This window comes from Pezoporus flaviventris, unplaced genomic scaffold (genome assembly GCF_033815535.1).
Source record: "Pezoporus flaviventris isolate CSIRO_AGI_PZ_B2104156 unplaced genomic scaffold, CSIRO_AGI_Pfla_v1 ptg000037l, whole genome shotgun sequence".
Lineage (NCBI taxonomy): Eukaryota > Metazoa > Chordata > Aves > Psittaciformes > Psittacidae > Pezoporus > Pezoporus flaviventris.
Window position 1 is genome coordinate 3,953,877 of NW_026892585.1, and position 15,231 is coordinate 3,969,107.

Here is a 15,231-nt window from a genome sequence, read left to right on the forward strand (position 1 = left end):
GGAAATCCTGCACAGCTCCCTCAGCTGTAACCATCACATTCATTTACCTTGAATTTTGTCTGACAATTTAGAATCTCAGTGCTCATTTGAAATTTTATTGCAGACAGCTCTTCTTGGCTGGTCTCTTGGAAACTCTGTGCCCGTTTCGTTGCTGCCTCCAGCTGCAATTGCAGACTTGGGACAGCTGAGGCACATACTTGAGCCTCCTCTAATTTCTCTTGAAGGCTCTTGTTCTCCTGTCTGAGATTAGAGATATCAAGCTTCAGCTTCTCCTGTTGCTTGGCTGCCTGTTCTTCCAGTTCTTTGAAGCTTTTTGTAGCCTGGGCTAACTGCTCTTCTGCATCCACCTTTTCAGAGGTCAAGGCACAAATCTGAATACCAAGTTCAGCCATATCTGTGTTGGTCCTGTGGAGGAGATCTTTGTTTTCTTCATTTTCTATTCTAGCAACTTCCAGGCACTGCTTAACCTTGCATAGCTCTTCCTTCATGCTCAGCAAATCAATTTCTAGCTGAGCTTTTTGGTGGGCTGCTGTCTCATGCTCTTTTTTCAGCACTTCTTCTCTTTCTTTACATTGCACCAGTTCTTGCACATGGTTTCTGTTGAGTGACTCACTCCGCTCTTTAAGCTGCTGGACAAGCGCCTTCTGCTCTCCCAAGGAAGCCTCTGTGACTGCCAGCTCACCTCTCATCTGCTCTCTCTCATCAGCAGCCTGCTGAAGCTTGACTCGCAGGTCAAGGACCTCTGCTTGCAGTCTAGACACTTCACCACGGCTGACCTCCAGCTGCTCTTCACTCATGGCCAGTCTGGAGGTCAGCTCTTTTGCCTCCTTCTCCAGAGAAGCTGCCTGCTGTAGCTGATGTTCTTCCACGGATTCCTTTTCTGATGTGAGGGATTCTATAAGCTTTGTCTGATGAAGGCATGTCTTTTCAACACTGAGCTTTTCTACCTCAAGAGCCTCTGACTTCTTCCTATGTCTTTCAGCTTCTGCTCTTAGCTGCTCACACTGGCTCTCCATGTCTTGCAGTTTTAGTTCCTTCTCCGAGAGCTGTGTCTGGAGACACTCTTTGCTTTCTTCCAAAGTGCCTAAGCTTTTTTCCATTTGTAAACTGTGCTGTTTGGCACTCTTCAGCTGTCCTTCAAGTGAGGCGTAAAACTCCTTCATGGTCTCTTCTCTTTGCTTTAGTTCTTCATAGTCTGAGTGCAGAGCCTCTAATCTCTCCTCCAGGATTTGGCTTTGCCTCCTGGCATTCTGCAAGTCTTCATCCAGCTGTTTGTTCTCACTCCGGAGCCTCCTCTCTTTCTCATCAACTGACACCAGGGCATCATCTATCTCACTCTGAAGCTGTTTCTCAGAGGCTCTCAGCCTGGCTACCTCAGCTTCCAGGGAGGCTTTAGAAGCTTCCAGATTTTTCAGCTTCCCTTCCATCTTCTTCTTGGACTGCTGCAAATCCACATTCTCTGCTTTCAGCTTCCTGCCCTCCTCACCCATTTCACTCACTGCAGAGTTTTGCTGCTCCATCTGCTCCTCCAGCTCCTTGACTTTCTGGCCGAGATGCTCCTTCTCAGACAAGAGATTCCGGTTTTGCTCCTCAAGGCTATACACAGACTGACTCACCTTTGCTAAGCGACCCTCCTGCAGTTCAAGTTGCTCTGCTTGTGACTGGGCTTCCTGTTTCAGTGTTCCTTCCTTCCTACCATATTCCTCCTCAAGTTTCTCTTTTTCTTTCCTTGCTTCCTCAAGACTTTTTTCCAGTGACCCCACCTGAGCCAGCGACCCCATTACCTGGGTCTGGAGCTCAGACACTTCCTTTTCTTTCAGGGTTAGGGCCTTCTGAAGTGCTTCCATTTCCTTTGCCATGGATTCCAGCCTCCCAAGCAGCTTTTCATCCTCTTCTTTGGAGTCAGCAGTGAGGTGATTGTATCTAGATTCCAGCTCCTTCTGTGCCTCTTCTTTCAGCTGCAGCTCCTCCCTCATTGCTTTCAGCTGAGACGCTTGCTCATTATTGAGTCTTTGCATGCCTGCCTTTTCCTTTTCTGATTCCTGAAGCTTCTCTAACAGTGCATGTACCTGTAGGGCAGAATCACAGTGGGCTGTGGCTTGCTGTCCCCTTTCCTCCAAGGCAGCATCAACTTTTGCAAGGAGATTGATGTTCTTCTGTTCTGTGGAACTCAGCTTGGCTTTGAGCTCATCAATGCAATGATCCTTCATAGCAACCAAAGCCTTAGAGGCCTCCAGCTCCTGATTCAACACCTGCAGTTTTGAGGCATAGTCTTCCTTGCTGGCCATGAGCTGCTCGAGTTTTGTTGAATATTCCTTCTGCTGCTCCACTGCATTCAGCTCTAGTGACTGCAGGCACTTCTGCAGGTCATGAACAGTGCTCTGAGTGGAGTGTGAGACCTCACACTGTTTCTGTAACTCTGTGATCATCTTTGTCAGCCGGGAGTTCTCCTCATTGTAGTTATTGCTCTTCTCCTTTTCTACCTGTACTTGTTCCTTCTGAAGGCTGACAGCTGCCTGGAGCTCCTGATTTTCCATTTCTAGCTGGTGAATACGATCTTGAAGTTCCCTCTGCCTCAACTCAGCCTGGTCAAGTTCTACACGCATCTCTTCAAAGCCCTCAAGGTGTTCAACATTTAGTGAGTTATTTGCATCAGGGCTGGAGGGGAACTCCTGGGCCTAAAGGAACAGAAGGGGAAAAAGCAGAAAGTTTAAGAATGCATTTAAATGGTGTGCTCAGATGAGAGCAAATTCAGGTTTCTAATGCACAGTGATGTTGTATGTTGCACTCGCAGCGTTATAAGATATCAACTCCCAGGAAATAGGGTTTGTTTTCACAAAAGATAAACGAAAAAGCATGTAGATGAGGCCCTAAGGTTTAGTGGTGTTCTTGGCAGTCATGGGGTAATGGTTGGACTTGATCTTAAAGGTCTTTTCCGACCTAGATCATTCGATGATTCTATCTGCAGGCAGATACAAGGTCTGCGTGTTCAGTTGAATCAGCTACTGGACAATTCTCTTTACTTTTAACTAAGAACACTTTTTTGTAGTTTACCATTACATGAGTCATAATCACCATAAAGCTATCAAGCGCTCTGGAATGATGCCATTAATTAAGGATCTAATATGTCACATAAACATTTCTTTGTAATATGCTTACCTGCAAATAACTGCTCACTAAACTGCTCATGCTGGAACTGCGACTTGGGGGCTTCCATAAATATGCAGAAGATCCAAGTGAGGACAGTGTCCTCCTGTTGATCACACAGAGAAACATGCTATAAGAGAAGTCTAAGCACATACATGCATGTCTTCCTACTCTCACATGTAACATTTGTGGAGTTGGAACTACTATATACCAAAAGACATCACAGCACCTGCAGTTATGGGGCAAACAACCACTGAAGTGGATGGAAAACAAACTAAGGATGTCAAGAAAGCTTATGGGATTGGCAGCCATGACTTCCCACATCCACGAGAACCACGATGCAGCTCTGCTCTAAGCAATTGCTTGGTGGCGGCTCAGCCAGGTGGTGGCAGCATGCAGCCCTCGAAAACACCCACTGGAAAATGGATCTGGATCAGGCCTAAAGTTCTCCCCGTCTTTGAAGTAGGATCAGGCTGTGAGTGACCACATACTGTCATCTCTACCATCGCTACAAGTGAAGCACACTGCTTGGCTTTTCAGTCACCGCATGTCTCAGCTCTTAAAACAGAAGGAGCTAAGAATATTTGTTCTTGTTCCTCTGAAGGTGAGAATAGCTTGGGAGGTGGCCTAAACTGCTCTTATTGGAAGTACTCCATTACAGAGCACCAACTCTGATCTCTGGTACACAGGATACTGAAAGAAATAAAGGCCAATTTGATCATAGACTAATTACATAGAGAAAGCGTATACTGCTCTAACACAAATATTCCTACCTTCAAAAGCAGAAGCTTTAACAGACTCTGAAGAATTTTATGCTACATTTTATGGCCCTGTTAATACTAAATGACAAAGTAGTTCTATCATACCTGGCAAATGCTGGCCAGGCAGCATCTAAATCATAGCCTCTTGATGCCAAGTCAAACTGAACATCAGTCAGCTCATAGAGATGACCCACAATGTCAGAACTCATCCTGGAATTGAGAAATGGACTTCTTGCGTAGTACCAGTCACTTGAAAACAAACAGACACAAAAATAAAGTAAGCAATAGTCACAAAACTCATTCATAAGTACAAAAGAAGCAGCAGCTTCACTTGCAAAAAGCCCCACAGCATCATTTTCACTCCATCCCAGAAAAATTATGATACACTGTACTAACACAAACTGAAACAACCCATCCCTTTGATATGAATGAAATTCAACAGTTTTAATGAAGTCCACAGAAATATCTTTAGAGGAGCCCCGGCACAAGGTATTTTTTGTTCTAGTGCTTGGCCAAAACACCAGCAAGACAAAATATTTGCTATACACTGGGTAATCACACAGTAGATACCTAAAGCACACACTTGAAACATCACAAATGAGGCAAAGAATGCAGCAATCAGAGTTAAATACACTGCGTAAATAGATGGCTTTTTCTAACAGCCACAGCAATGCCCCCCCCAACCAACTACAAACTATCTTTGGTGTTCCTTGGCCAGGAGCAAGCTGTTCTTCTATGTGACAACCCAGAGATACACTTAAATGCTTTCTCGGGCTTTGAGCAACACATCCAAATTAATCCTCCTTTATGATGCCCAGCACAGAAGATCAAGCCCAGGATCTTCAATGCTTCTAAAAATGTCACCTTTGAAACAAACAGACAGAAGCATCAGGACAGATATTTAGCTGTAACAACTTTCAATCTTTACCAGCCTAAAATAGGTATGAACCAGTGACCCAGGCCAAAAGGTCTGTTATCCTTCCTATCCTATTACCAGCTCTCTAAGCCAACCATTTGGAAGCGTTTCAATTCCTTTCAATAGCTACTTTATGATGCTGCCTGATCACACTGAGCAAACACCCATTAGTGAACAAGGTACTTCGCTATTCACCTGGTCACCTTGGTGTTCATAAAACACTGCTGCAAGGTGTCTGCTAGCCTCTGGTGCACCAGGGAGTAACGAAGAAATGCTCTTCCTTTTCCAAGAGATGTTCGTAGCTGAAAGGGAGAAACCACAAGAAAAGAAAATCCTAAGTATCATCTGTGATGTAGAGACGTGGCCAGAACAGCCTACGTATCAACTCAAAACCACTCACAATAAGCCACTAGTTGTAAAGGAAGCAGTAAGAACTGAGAGACGCCTTCTCCCAATACTGTCACTGGGTGGAACCCTTTTTGAATGATGAATGTGCACCTACAGCTGGCTGATGTCCACTTTTTAACAGTGTAAAAGACATCACAGGACCAATGATTCATTTCATATACTGAGTACATGAGTACAGACTACGCTAAGGACGATTCCCAACACAAGGCAAAATCCCAATGTGCCCAGCAAAGCCAGAAGTGTCTGCTTAGGTTACTTGGGATGTGTCTGGCCACAGCTGGAAGAGCTTTAGAGCAGCTCTAGTCATAGAACAAAGATGTACACATACACAAATACACACCCCCACAGACCCATTCACCCTTTCTTAATACTTAAGCCATTAAGTTAATAAAAACCTAATTCTTACTTCAGACCAAGAGCAGCTGCATGACCAAAATTAATGGCTCTTTCCATGAAGACAGCTGTTATATCAACATAAAGGGCATCACAAAACTCAGTATTTAACTTTGTTACAGCTCTTGACTTGGGGAATTGAGACGTTGGTTTGTTTTTTACATCTGAGCTATTTGCTGTCCTGCAAAACAGTGAAACACTAAACAGCAGTGTTTTATTTCTTCTAGCCATCAAAGTCACTGATCAATTTAGGAATGGAAACTGATAGTGATGAAAGAATCTCTCACCAGGCAGCAATGCTCCCGACTAAACCATTCATCCAACTAACAAACCAAACGTACTCAAGACTCAAGAAATGGAATCCAACATGAGAGGGGCTGAGGCACAAGTTAGTAGGTTACTGTGAATATTGACTGAACAGTTAGTGTGAAAGAAGGCTCAAAGGCCACACTTTCCTTCCTTCTTCATCAGTATTCCATGCTGCTACTGGGCTTCTGTGCTCAACTCAGACTCAGGTTCCTCATTTAACTCACTGATACACTATATACAAAAATGTTCTTTATAAATGGAATAAGGAAATAAATGTGGAGCAGAGGCAGCAACACCTTTTTGGTTTGAGTTCTAAAGGAATCAGCCAGTCATCCTCAACTCTACTGACTAGCTGAAAAAGTCTTTAAAAATGTGAAATATGGTGAATCTTTCCTCTTACTTAGTGCCAAGTCCTGCTGTAAGCTATGCTAAGAATGGCAGGCTCTACCCTTGACTTCATTCTTTTAAAGAGAAAATGGCACTAAGTTTATGAAAAGGCAAGGCAGAAGCAGAGACAAACAAGGACAATCACTTGCATAAGTGGTCTTAAAAATAAAGTAAGAATTGGATTACTTGATCCTATATAATTTAGTGCCTTAGTAAAAACAGTAACTAGGTATTTTGATAGAATCATAGAAAGGGTTGGAAAGGACCTTAAGATGATCCAGTTCCAACTCCCTGCCATGGGCAGGGACACCTCACACCAGACCAGGTTGCTCCAAGGCTCTGTCCAACCTGGCCTGGAACACTGCCAGGGATGGGGCAGCCACAGCTTCTCTGGGCACCCTGTGCCAGCACCTCAGCACCCTCACAGGGAAGAACTTCTGCCTTAGATCTAACCTGAACTTCCCCTGTTTCAGTTTGAACCCATCACCCCTTGTCCTATCGCTACAGTCCCTGATGTACACTGGACAGACACTGGAAGTCCCCCTTCAGACACTGGAAGCTGCTCTGAGGTCTCCATGCAGCTTCTCTTCTCCAGGCTGAACAGCCCCAATGTTCTCAGCCTATCTTTGTATGGGAGGTGCTCCAGCCCCTGAGCATCCTTGTGGCCTCCTCTGGACTTGCTCCAACAGCTCCATGTCCTTCTTATGCTGGGGACACCAGAGCTGCACACAGTGCTGCAGGTGGGGTCTCAGGAGAGCAGAGCAGAGGGGCAGGATCACCTCCCTTGACCTGCTGCTCACGCTGCTTTACATGAGAATTAAAAATACAAATTCCCAACTTTTTTTGTTGTATGTTAAAAGCAGTGCATTTTCTTCTGGTTTCTACTGCTCTCAAAGACACAGCAGAATGTAAAGCCATATATTATGATGATGAACTGATATACTCACTTCTGTAATAGACTTGACAAAGCGGATTCCATCATTAGCTCCCTTGACTTTTGCTAGACAGTCACAGAAATAATCCCAGTAGTCTTTTCTGTTCCCCAGCAACGAGTTCTTTTCTTTCTGGTCAAACTTAAGCAAGAGAAAATGCAATAAGCAAAACTTAAATACAAATATAGTTATATTTAGCTACTTGGAATTCTCTTCCTCTCCCAGCAACAAGCTTTCGTGTCTCCTCTTTGTTTTAGCCAATGTATGCACAAAGGAAAGAGACACTGATGGAATCCAGGAGATCCATAAGCTACTTTACAGACACTAACAGATAATAATGTTCTGGGTGTAGTTAAAATACAGACATTCATTCAAAACTGCTGAAACAAAGATTTGCAGCAGATTCAGCAGCTGTCTAAGAGTGACAATCAGTTGCTGAGAGACCTGGAATCAGGTGTGGCAACAGCACACGTGTATGTATCAGAAAAACCTGGTCTATCTAAATCACCTTCAGAGCAGCAATGCAGTGAGGGCATGGACTGTAGCTTGGACCATCCAAATCCCAAAGGAAAGCTGAAGAGCTTCTGCTGAAGCCTCTGCAACCCAATTAAAACTCCCTTTGCCTAGATTAGCATGTCTTTGTCGCAATCAGTGACATGGACGCACTATGTGTGGACACGAACATATGCAAACTGGATTTCAGTTTGCCTAGCAGTGTCCTCTTTTTACTTAAATCCTGAGGATGGACAAAGAGCAGCATGCCAAATGAATAATCAGCCTTTTGTATTAAGCCTTCCATACAATTAAAATGAATCTCCAAAGTGAGTTGCTACAAATTCTGTCAGTTACTCACAGCACTATATTTGCACTGTGAACACCTCACTAGTATTTATTTTGTGTTAAAATGTTGTCAAGATCTCATTACCATTGTTTTTTTCCAGGATAATTTACCAGGAGATATCTTTAAACTCAAGCTTAAATCTTTCAGATCAATTAAAAAATGCCTTGCATTCCTCAGTCAAACTGCCAGCACTGCCTTTTGATCACATTTATTTACTGTCACTTGAAGTATGTACAATGAGTAGCACATACTTCAGTTCTTACTGAAAAGAGGGAGACTCAAACGGATATTTATGATTATTTGAGTTGAATCCCACATACTGAAGTGGCAAGAAGAGAAAGCAAGGCCTAACTTTGACAGTGGATTATGAATGACAAGCATCACTTTTTACCTGTAGAAGGTACTCGAGCTTGTAGGAGAATTTTTGCAAGTTGACACTGTCATCTGTGATTGGTTCCCCTCCTTCTTTAAATTCTTTGCTTAATTCAGTCACAGCATCTTGAAAACAAGACACCAAAACGGTTAACTACTGCAATAGATATATAGCACTGAATCCATAAACGACTAAATGAATGGCTTTTCTGCATAGACATTACATGTGTATGCAATTTCTTTCAGTCAAAGTGTCTTAAGGACAGTGCAAAAAGCTTCCTGATTATGTGTGCAATTTAAGATGACCTATAAAAAACTTACAGCTCAAGTTACAGCAATCTGTGGCACGGGCTAATTCTTCTTGAAAAGAGCAAAACCTCCTTCTGACACGAGTAACAGACAGTTGCTAACTGGTTCTTCAACAGAGGAAAGAGAAATAACTTTTTGCTGCCTCATGTGCACATTAAGGTAGTGCCACAGGACAAAGAGGATTCTGATTAGAAAGGACAAAGCATGTCATCTGCTAGAGGGGATCAGTAACATGAGAACAGTCAGCACATTTATCTTCTCCATGCTTTATTCAGGAAGGTTCAGCTTGTGCTGGTTACAAACACAAATGGGGAAAATAATTTACATTAAAATAAGCAGACAGCAACTGCTCTTCCCTAAAACCTACACCCTTAGTGGGTAAGGAAACCCCAAGTCAAAGCAAACTCTGTAATCTTCCTGGACACTCTGGCCCCCAAAGGGTGCACTTCTCAGCATCAGAAATTGCTGGTTTTGAGCTTGCTTTCCACTTGATTTTTTAATTCTTCCAGGTGCCTGAGTGAGCCTTAGCTCACAGTCCCACTTGATCCCCTTTGTGAAGTAAAGTCTCTTCCTGTTAGCAGGCACATATCTCTTTTAGTATGTTAAAGGAAGATCTAGATTCCCAGCTTTGGCGCATATCACACTTTACATTTAACCAAAATTAAAAGGAGAAATATCTGGATCTTGGTATAGACAGCTGGTTAGGACAGAGACAGAGCAAGCAAAACAGTTACGAATCTCTGCCTGCCTGCAACAAGAGCTGTGGAAAATTAAGTTGGCTACTGGTAGCGGAGGACAAATCAGGTGCACAGAAAGCACTTTCCAAGAACAGCAGATCCAGTACTCAGCACTCTTCCTCTGTGTCTCTATTCCAAGATTGGTTTGGCCTCTTGTTTTTTATCCTTCCCACATTAGCAACAGCTCCTCACCAGCTTCCCACCAAGGGAGGGTGTAAAAACCAGGCCTCCTCCTTTATGTCACATTAAGTCTTGTAACAGCATAGCCAACAAAGTCCTAGCTCACACAACACACCCCAAAGACACTTCTTTTTTTTAATTGTAAAACTTACTTCTCATCTTGCAAGGTTAAATTTGCAGGATTTAAGAATGTAAGGAGCTGCAGAAGGTATAGCACATCTCTCACAAGAAACATCAGCCACATCTCTACTGAGCACATCACACACCTTGAACGATGTTGGTACAACTGCCGCACAACAGTTACACAAGTGAAAACACAACTCCTTCTGTTTCCAAACACAGAGGTGCATTCCAGCCTACAGAATGAAGCTGCCAGCATGGCACCGTACCTTGCAAGTCCCTGATAATCCGCTGCAACTGGCTTTCACCACCACTTGCTGCCATGCTGAACACCAAAGGAGCTCCCCTTATGGGCTGTTGACCTTCTCATCCATTTAAGTTAAAACAGCAAAGTTCATGTCCTTGATGATCATTGGGCTAATGAAGATGATTCTTCTCTGTGATACCTGCAATTCTGTAAAAGTCAAAATGAAAACAAAAGACTTTATAGTGTCAAAGAAGCAGAAGAGAGGTGCTTTGGCATTTTAGATCCTGGTTAGTAATGAATTCCCACAAGGCCAAGCCTTTTCCAGGAACCTCTTTCCTATTTCCGTCTAGATTTGAGTTTCCATTTCAGTTATTTCTTCAGTTAGATCCTTCAAAACTCCTGAGCAAACCTCAGAGAGCAATTTTCCCTTGCTGGAGTTACAACACAGTCGGTCTGACAGCCCAACACAGGCTGGCATTTCATGCCATTCACCTTGTGACCCTGATGTCGGTTCTGATGACAAGGGACTTTCCTCTCACAAACCCTCTGCCAGATCTTCCCCACAGGCTGCAGAGTAAAACGGTACAACAACTTTTCCATTGCAGAGAGGTTATTTCAAGACACAGACTAGGCAGAGACCAAGGAGTCAAAAAAATGATGTATGTTTGATTCTCTGGCATTGATGCATATTTTTAACTCATCAGAGCTACTTAAAACAGTTAGCACTGGTTTTAGCACGAGAAACATCCCCTCCTCAGAACCCGCTGTTCCAAACACATGTAAGAGGATACCACTCTATTTTAAGCTCTGTAGCAGCACCCCTGGTTAGATAAATATACCTTGCACCACTTCCCTTGCTTAGAACAATGACAAGCAAGTTACACCATTGCAAGGGGGTTGGAACTGGATGATCTTAAGGTCCTTTCCAACTCAAACCATTCTGTGTTTCTATTCTATACCTAGTACTCGTAGAAAACCTCTCCTTCGTTAAATTTAATGAACTAAGATGAATCTAAAGCCTCAAACACTTTGCTAAAACAACCACGTCTGGCGACCCAAACTTTCAAATACGAGCCTAGGAACATTTGTTCTCAAAACCAGGCATTCTGCCTGCAATGGTACAGCCAAATTTGCAAACAAAGTACTGAATTTTCAGAAAACGTGCTGTTATACTTCTGTGCTTTTGCTATCATTCAAGCTCAACAATAGTGAAATTAAGCTGTAATGAAAATCTTACAAACTTCTGAAGTACACACGTAATTAGGTCAAATTATTACATCTTACTCCTTTCTTTCACTCCCCTAACTACATTGGCGCGGCTGAAGCAGGTGTTTGAATGAATAAAACGCAAATCCTTCTGCCCTATGTATCGAGGTATTGTTTGGAAATTATCCTGGTGTAAGCCTGTATTCTTTTCCATTTGAAACAAAGCAAACCTTAACAAAGCCATAGAGATAGAAACATGGGAAGTATAAAGAAAAGGCTGTAATTAATCTTACTAGTGTGATGCTTCTCTCAATACCTGTGTTTTGTTACCTGCTAGTTTCTATTTCCATATTTTGATGGCAGTTGTTACAACACAAGTGTCTCATGGCCCATGTGGTGTCTGAGGAAGGGCCTTGGCCTGCAAAATCCCCACCCCAACTGGGTTGTTTCAGGAAGAGGAGGCCAGCACAGCACAACCCTTTGCCGTGCCAAACATAGACTTTTACCCTAAAGCAACAATATTACTTACCCAGGATTCCTATCTTGATTCTACTGAGTGATCATATAAAGCACCACACTTCCTTGCTGAGTTTGGGTGCCAGGGAAAAAAAGCAAGAAGGGAACCCAGCAAGTCAATGTTTCCATGTCTAAACATGTGCATTAACATCAGCTGTATCTGTTCACTTCAGCAACTGTTACAGAAAGGAGCTTAAGTGAGAAGACTGAAATATGGGCAATGGAAAACCAAAGCACGTGGCCAAACAAAATGCTCTTCCACACACAACGGGAGAAAAGAGCAAGGACAAACCAGGGGATCCTGCCTGTCCTTCTCAATGGCTGGAACAAGCCCCAGTGCAAGGTCCCAGAGGCACAAAGACTATGCAAGAGGCATGCCAGGAAAAGTGAACAGGCCAACTGCAGGCATGAACAGAGATCCCGGAAAAGAAGGCAGTTGACAGCTGAGCTCCTGTCTGCTCCCAGTCACCCCCTTCCTCAGTACAGGAAGCAGGATCTCACAGCTTCCCCCTCCCTTGCATCAGCTCCCACCCATGAAACTTTTAGTTCCTCCCTCCTCTTCCTGGAGGTAAAAGGGATCTTTAGACCTGGGCAAATGCACATGGAGAATCAGGGAATCACAGGGTGCTTTGAGTTGGAAAGAACCTTAAAGATCATCTAGTTCCAACCCCCTGCCATGGGCAGGGACACCTTAATGTGCTGGAATGTTTTCTACCTGCCTTGTCTGCAATATGGGAAGAAAGGTACTTATCCTCTCCATGGTCCTTCCAGATGTGGTCCTTGGAAGCACAGTCCATCTCATGGAAAGGTTCAGAGCTCTCACTTCCTATGGCAAAGAAAGCTGACAACGGGCCTTAACTGGTTTCCTGAGGTTTCAAAACAGGAAGAGCTTCTGTAACACCTGATCTAGTCCTTCCTGACCACGGAACACTTTGCCCAGGATTCTTTAGAGCACAATCCTGTTCCTCCCCAGCATTTCCTATCCTATTATGTAGGCCTATAAATATTTGCTAGGTGAAAACAGCACCATCCATGTGTCAGGCACGAGTGGCCAGCTGTGGGTCAAAAGCTTTTTAGATGATGCATCGCTCCCTCTTATGCAATAGCATTTGACTAAGGGGGAGGGCATTAACTGGCATAAAACTGCAGAGCTGCAATGACATCAGTGCAGTTACACGAAGGACCTGGCACCCAGAGGGCAGAGAAACAAGACAGGGCATGTCACCAGTCCCTCCTTGCATTCTTGGGCCATGCCTGCTGGTGTCTGAAGGTGGCTGCTCCCTTCCCTGCTGGCATAAGTACTGGTGTGGGGGTGTCAATCTTCTTTACAGAGCAGGATATCCTGGAGATTTAAGAAGCAGATAGGAAACAGCCCACTTACAGGAAAAGACTGACCTGAAGGGGAGTGAGACACATCCAAAACAAGAAGCAAAATGACTGTAATTAAACTGGTTAGTGGAGCAGTGGCAATGACCCACTTTTAATCTGATTTCATAACATTTCTCTTTGTGTTTCTGTAGGCATATTTGCATCTCCAGCAGCTACATTCTGCTTAATTCATTGGTTAATTCTGGCCAACCTTGACAAGGTAGAGGTGTTCAAAATACTACACTCCTCCATGTGCAATCCCAACGGGAAGCTGGAGGAAGTCCATCAGCAGAGCTCCTCTTCATTGATAAAAAGGCTGCAGCGAGACCTGTGTCACAGCCTGGTATCAGAGAATACACCCACCATCCAAGTCATTTGCAGTGCATACTAAGGGCAGAGCTCACATTTCAGACGTGGTATAGCTCAGTTCAAAATCAAATAATAAGGGATGATCAGGAGCTGGAGCACTTCTCATACTAAGACAGCTGAGAACATTGGGGCTGTTCAGCCTGGAGAAGAGAAGCTGCGTGGAGACCTCAGAGCAGCTTCCAGTGTCTGAAGGGGGCTACAAGGATGCTGGAGAGGGACTCTTCATCAGGGACTGTAGAGATAGGACAAGGGGTGATGGGTTCAAACTGGCAGTGTTCAAGGCCAGGCTGGACGGGGCTTAGATCAACCTGGTCTAGCAGAAGGTGTCCCTGCCCGTGGCAGGGGGTTGGAACTGGATGATCTTAAGGTTCTTTCCAACCCAAACCATTCTGTGATTCTATGATTCAAATCATATCTGCAAGGCAAATTCATTGGAAACCAAGGCCACAACTGTCTACTGCTTACAAAAATACTTTACATTGACGTAACTACTCTGGTCTAGCCACTCAAAACAAGGACAACTCACCACTTGGCACCCACTACTATCACCAGACCTTTATTTGGTGCCTGCAATTCCATACCTGTTCTAACACTCTGAAACAAAACAGAAAAGTGAGGGTAACCAGCCAAATCCTACATCCATGAGTCCCAACAATTGTAACTGTGTTATTCTCTTGGGTAATGTGGATCTTGATTTGTCCCATAAAAGCAGATACTGCAAGGCACACTTCTGGAAAGCGTGTGGACAAAACCAACCTACTCGGTCATACAATGCTAAAAGAAACATTGACAAAGAACACTGAATGCAAACCTCACAGCAAAGATGAAGTGGGAGCTGGGGAAAAAGAGCTACCTCTACCTCACAGGACTGTACCACCACTGGTTCAGTTAAATTATTTCATTCCAGTAACTATGTGGGGAAAAGCACTTTGTTGTTGCAGGAAATATCAGAGCACCAGTGGAATTTACTACAGCTGTGGAGTTAGTTTTCCTCCTTTTGCACCACAAAGCTGCACATCCATAAAGCTAAAGAACTGTTTGCTAGAAATAAGGCTCTGAGGTGAACTCCAAAAAAGACAGCACGACTCTTCTGTCAGGCACACACACATCCTTCTCCTGAGCAACCCAACCCTTTGTGCTCAACACTGCATATAAAGATATGGGACTGATAAAAACACACACTGGCCTACGTGAAATAGGAGCATTAAAAAACAAAAGGCAGGCACAGCCTGAATGTCAACCAAGGTTTCCATTCCAAGAAGTGAAATTTTCTTGCTGAGTTAACCTTCCCCCTTCATTTTCTACACCAACAAACCTTCACATTTCAATAACAAAACTAATGTTTTGGAGGAATATTTTTTCTTTCTTTTAGCACTTCAAATCTAAGACCATGCTGCAAACCTATGCTGGATTTCCACACACTCACAGATACAAACCTTGTTTTGAAGTGTTCAGGCATATAAACCTAGACTCATAGAATTCCAGACTGGTTCAGGTTGGAAAGGACCTTAAAGCTCATCCAGTTCCAATCCCCTGTCACGGGCAGGGACACCCCACACCGGACCAGCTTGCTCCAAGTCCCTGTGTCCAACCTGGCCTTGAACACTGCCAGGGATGGGGCAGCCACAGCTTCTCTGGGCACCCTGTGCCAGCGCCTCAGAACCCTCACAGGGAAGAACTTCTGCTTTAGATCTAATCTAACATTCGGTACTA

General features: G+C 43.9%; 1 protein-coding gene and 1 long non-coding RNA gene across 7 annotated transcripts in view; one reads left to right on the forward strand and one right to left on the reverse strand.

The window, feature by feature from the left end:
* Window positions 1–15,231, forward strand: part of LOC133274927 (uncharacterized) — a 133,373-nt gene that overhangs the window by 51,274 nt on the left and 66,868 nt on the right. The gene's annotated exons all lie outside the window — the stretch shown is intronic.
* FYCO1 (FYVE and coiled-coil domain autophagy adaptor 1) overlaps window positions 1–15,231 on the reverse strand; it is a 38,837-nt gene that overhangs the window by 19,080 nt on the left and 4,526 nt on the right. For 2 of the 6 annotated variants that reach the window (XM_061464509.1, XM_061464510.1), the window contains exons 1-7: window positions 10,082–10,580; window positions 8,486–8,592; window positions 7,269–7,394; window positions 5,020–5,126; window positions 4,014–4,157; window positions 3,160–3,253; window positions 48–2,678 (exon numbers count right to left, since the gene is read on the reverse strand). In XM_061464509.1, the coding sequence (XP_061320493.1) occupies window positions 48–2,678; window positions 3,160–3,253; window positions 4,014–4,157; window positions 5,020–5,126; window positions 7,269–7,394; window positions 8,486–8,592; window positions 10,082–10,136 (3,264 nt within the window). In that variant the 5' untranslated portion in view covers window positions 10,137–10,580. Of the gene's footprint in view, window positions 1–47; window positions 2,679–3,159; window positions 3,254–4,013; window positions 4,158–5,019; window positions 5,127–7,268; window positions 7,395–8,485; window positions 8,593–10,081; window positions 10,581–15,231 lie in introns of those variants that run through there. The other 4 variants (XM_061464507.1, XM_061464508.1, XM_061464512.1 and 1 more) reach the window with 4 other exon arrangements.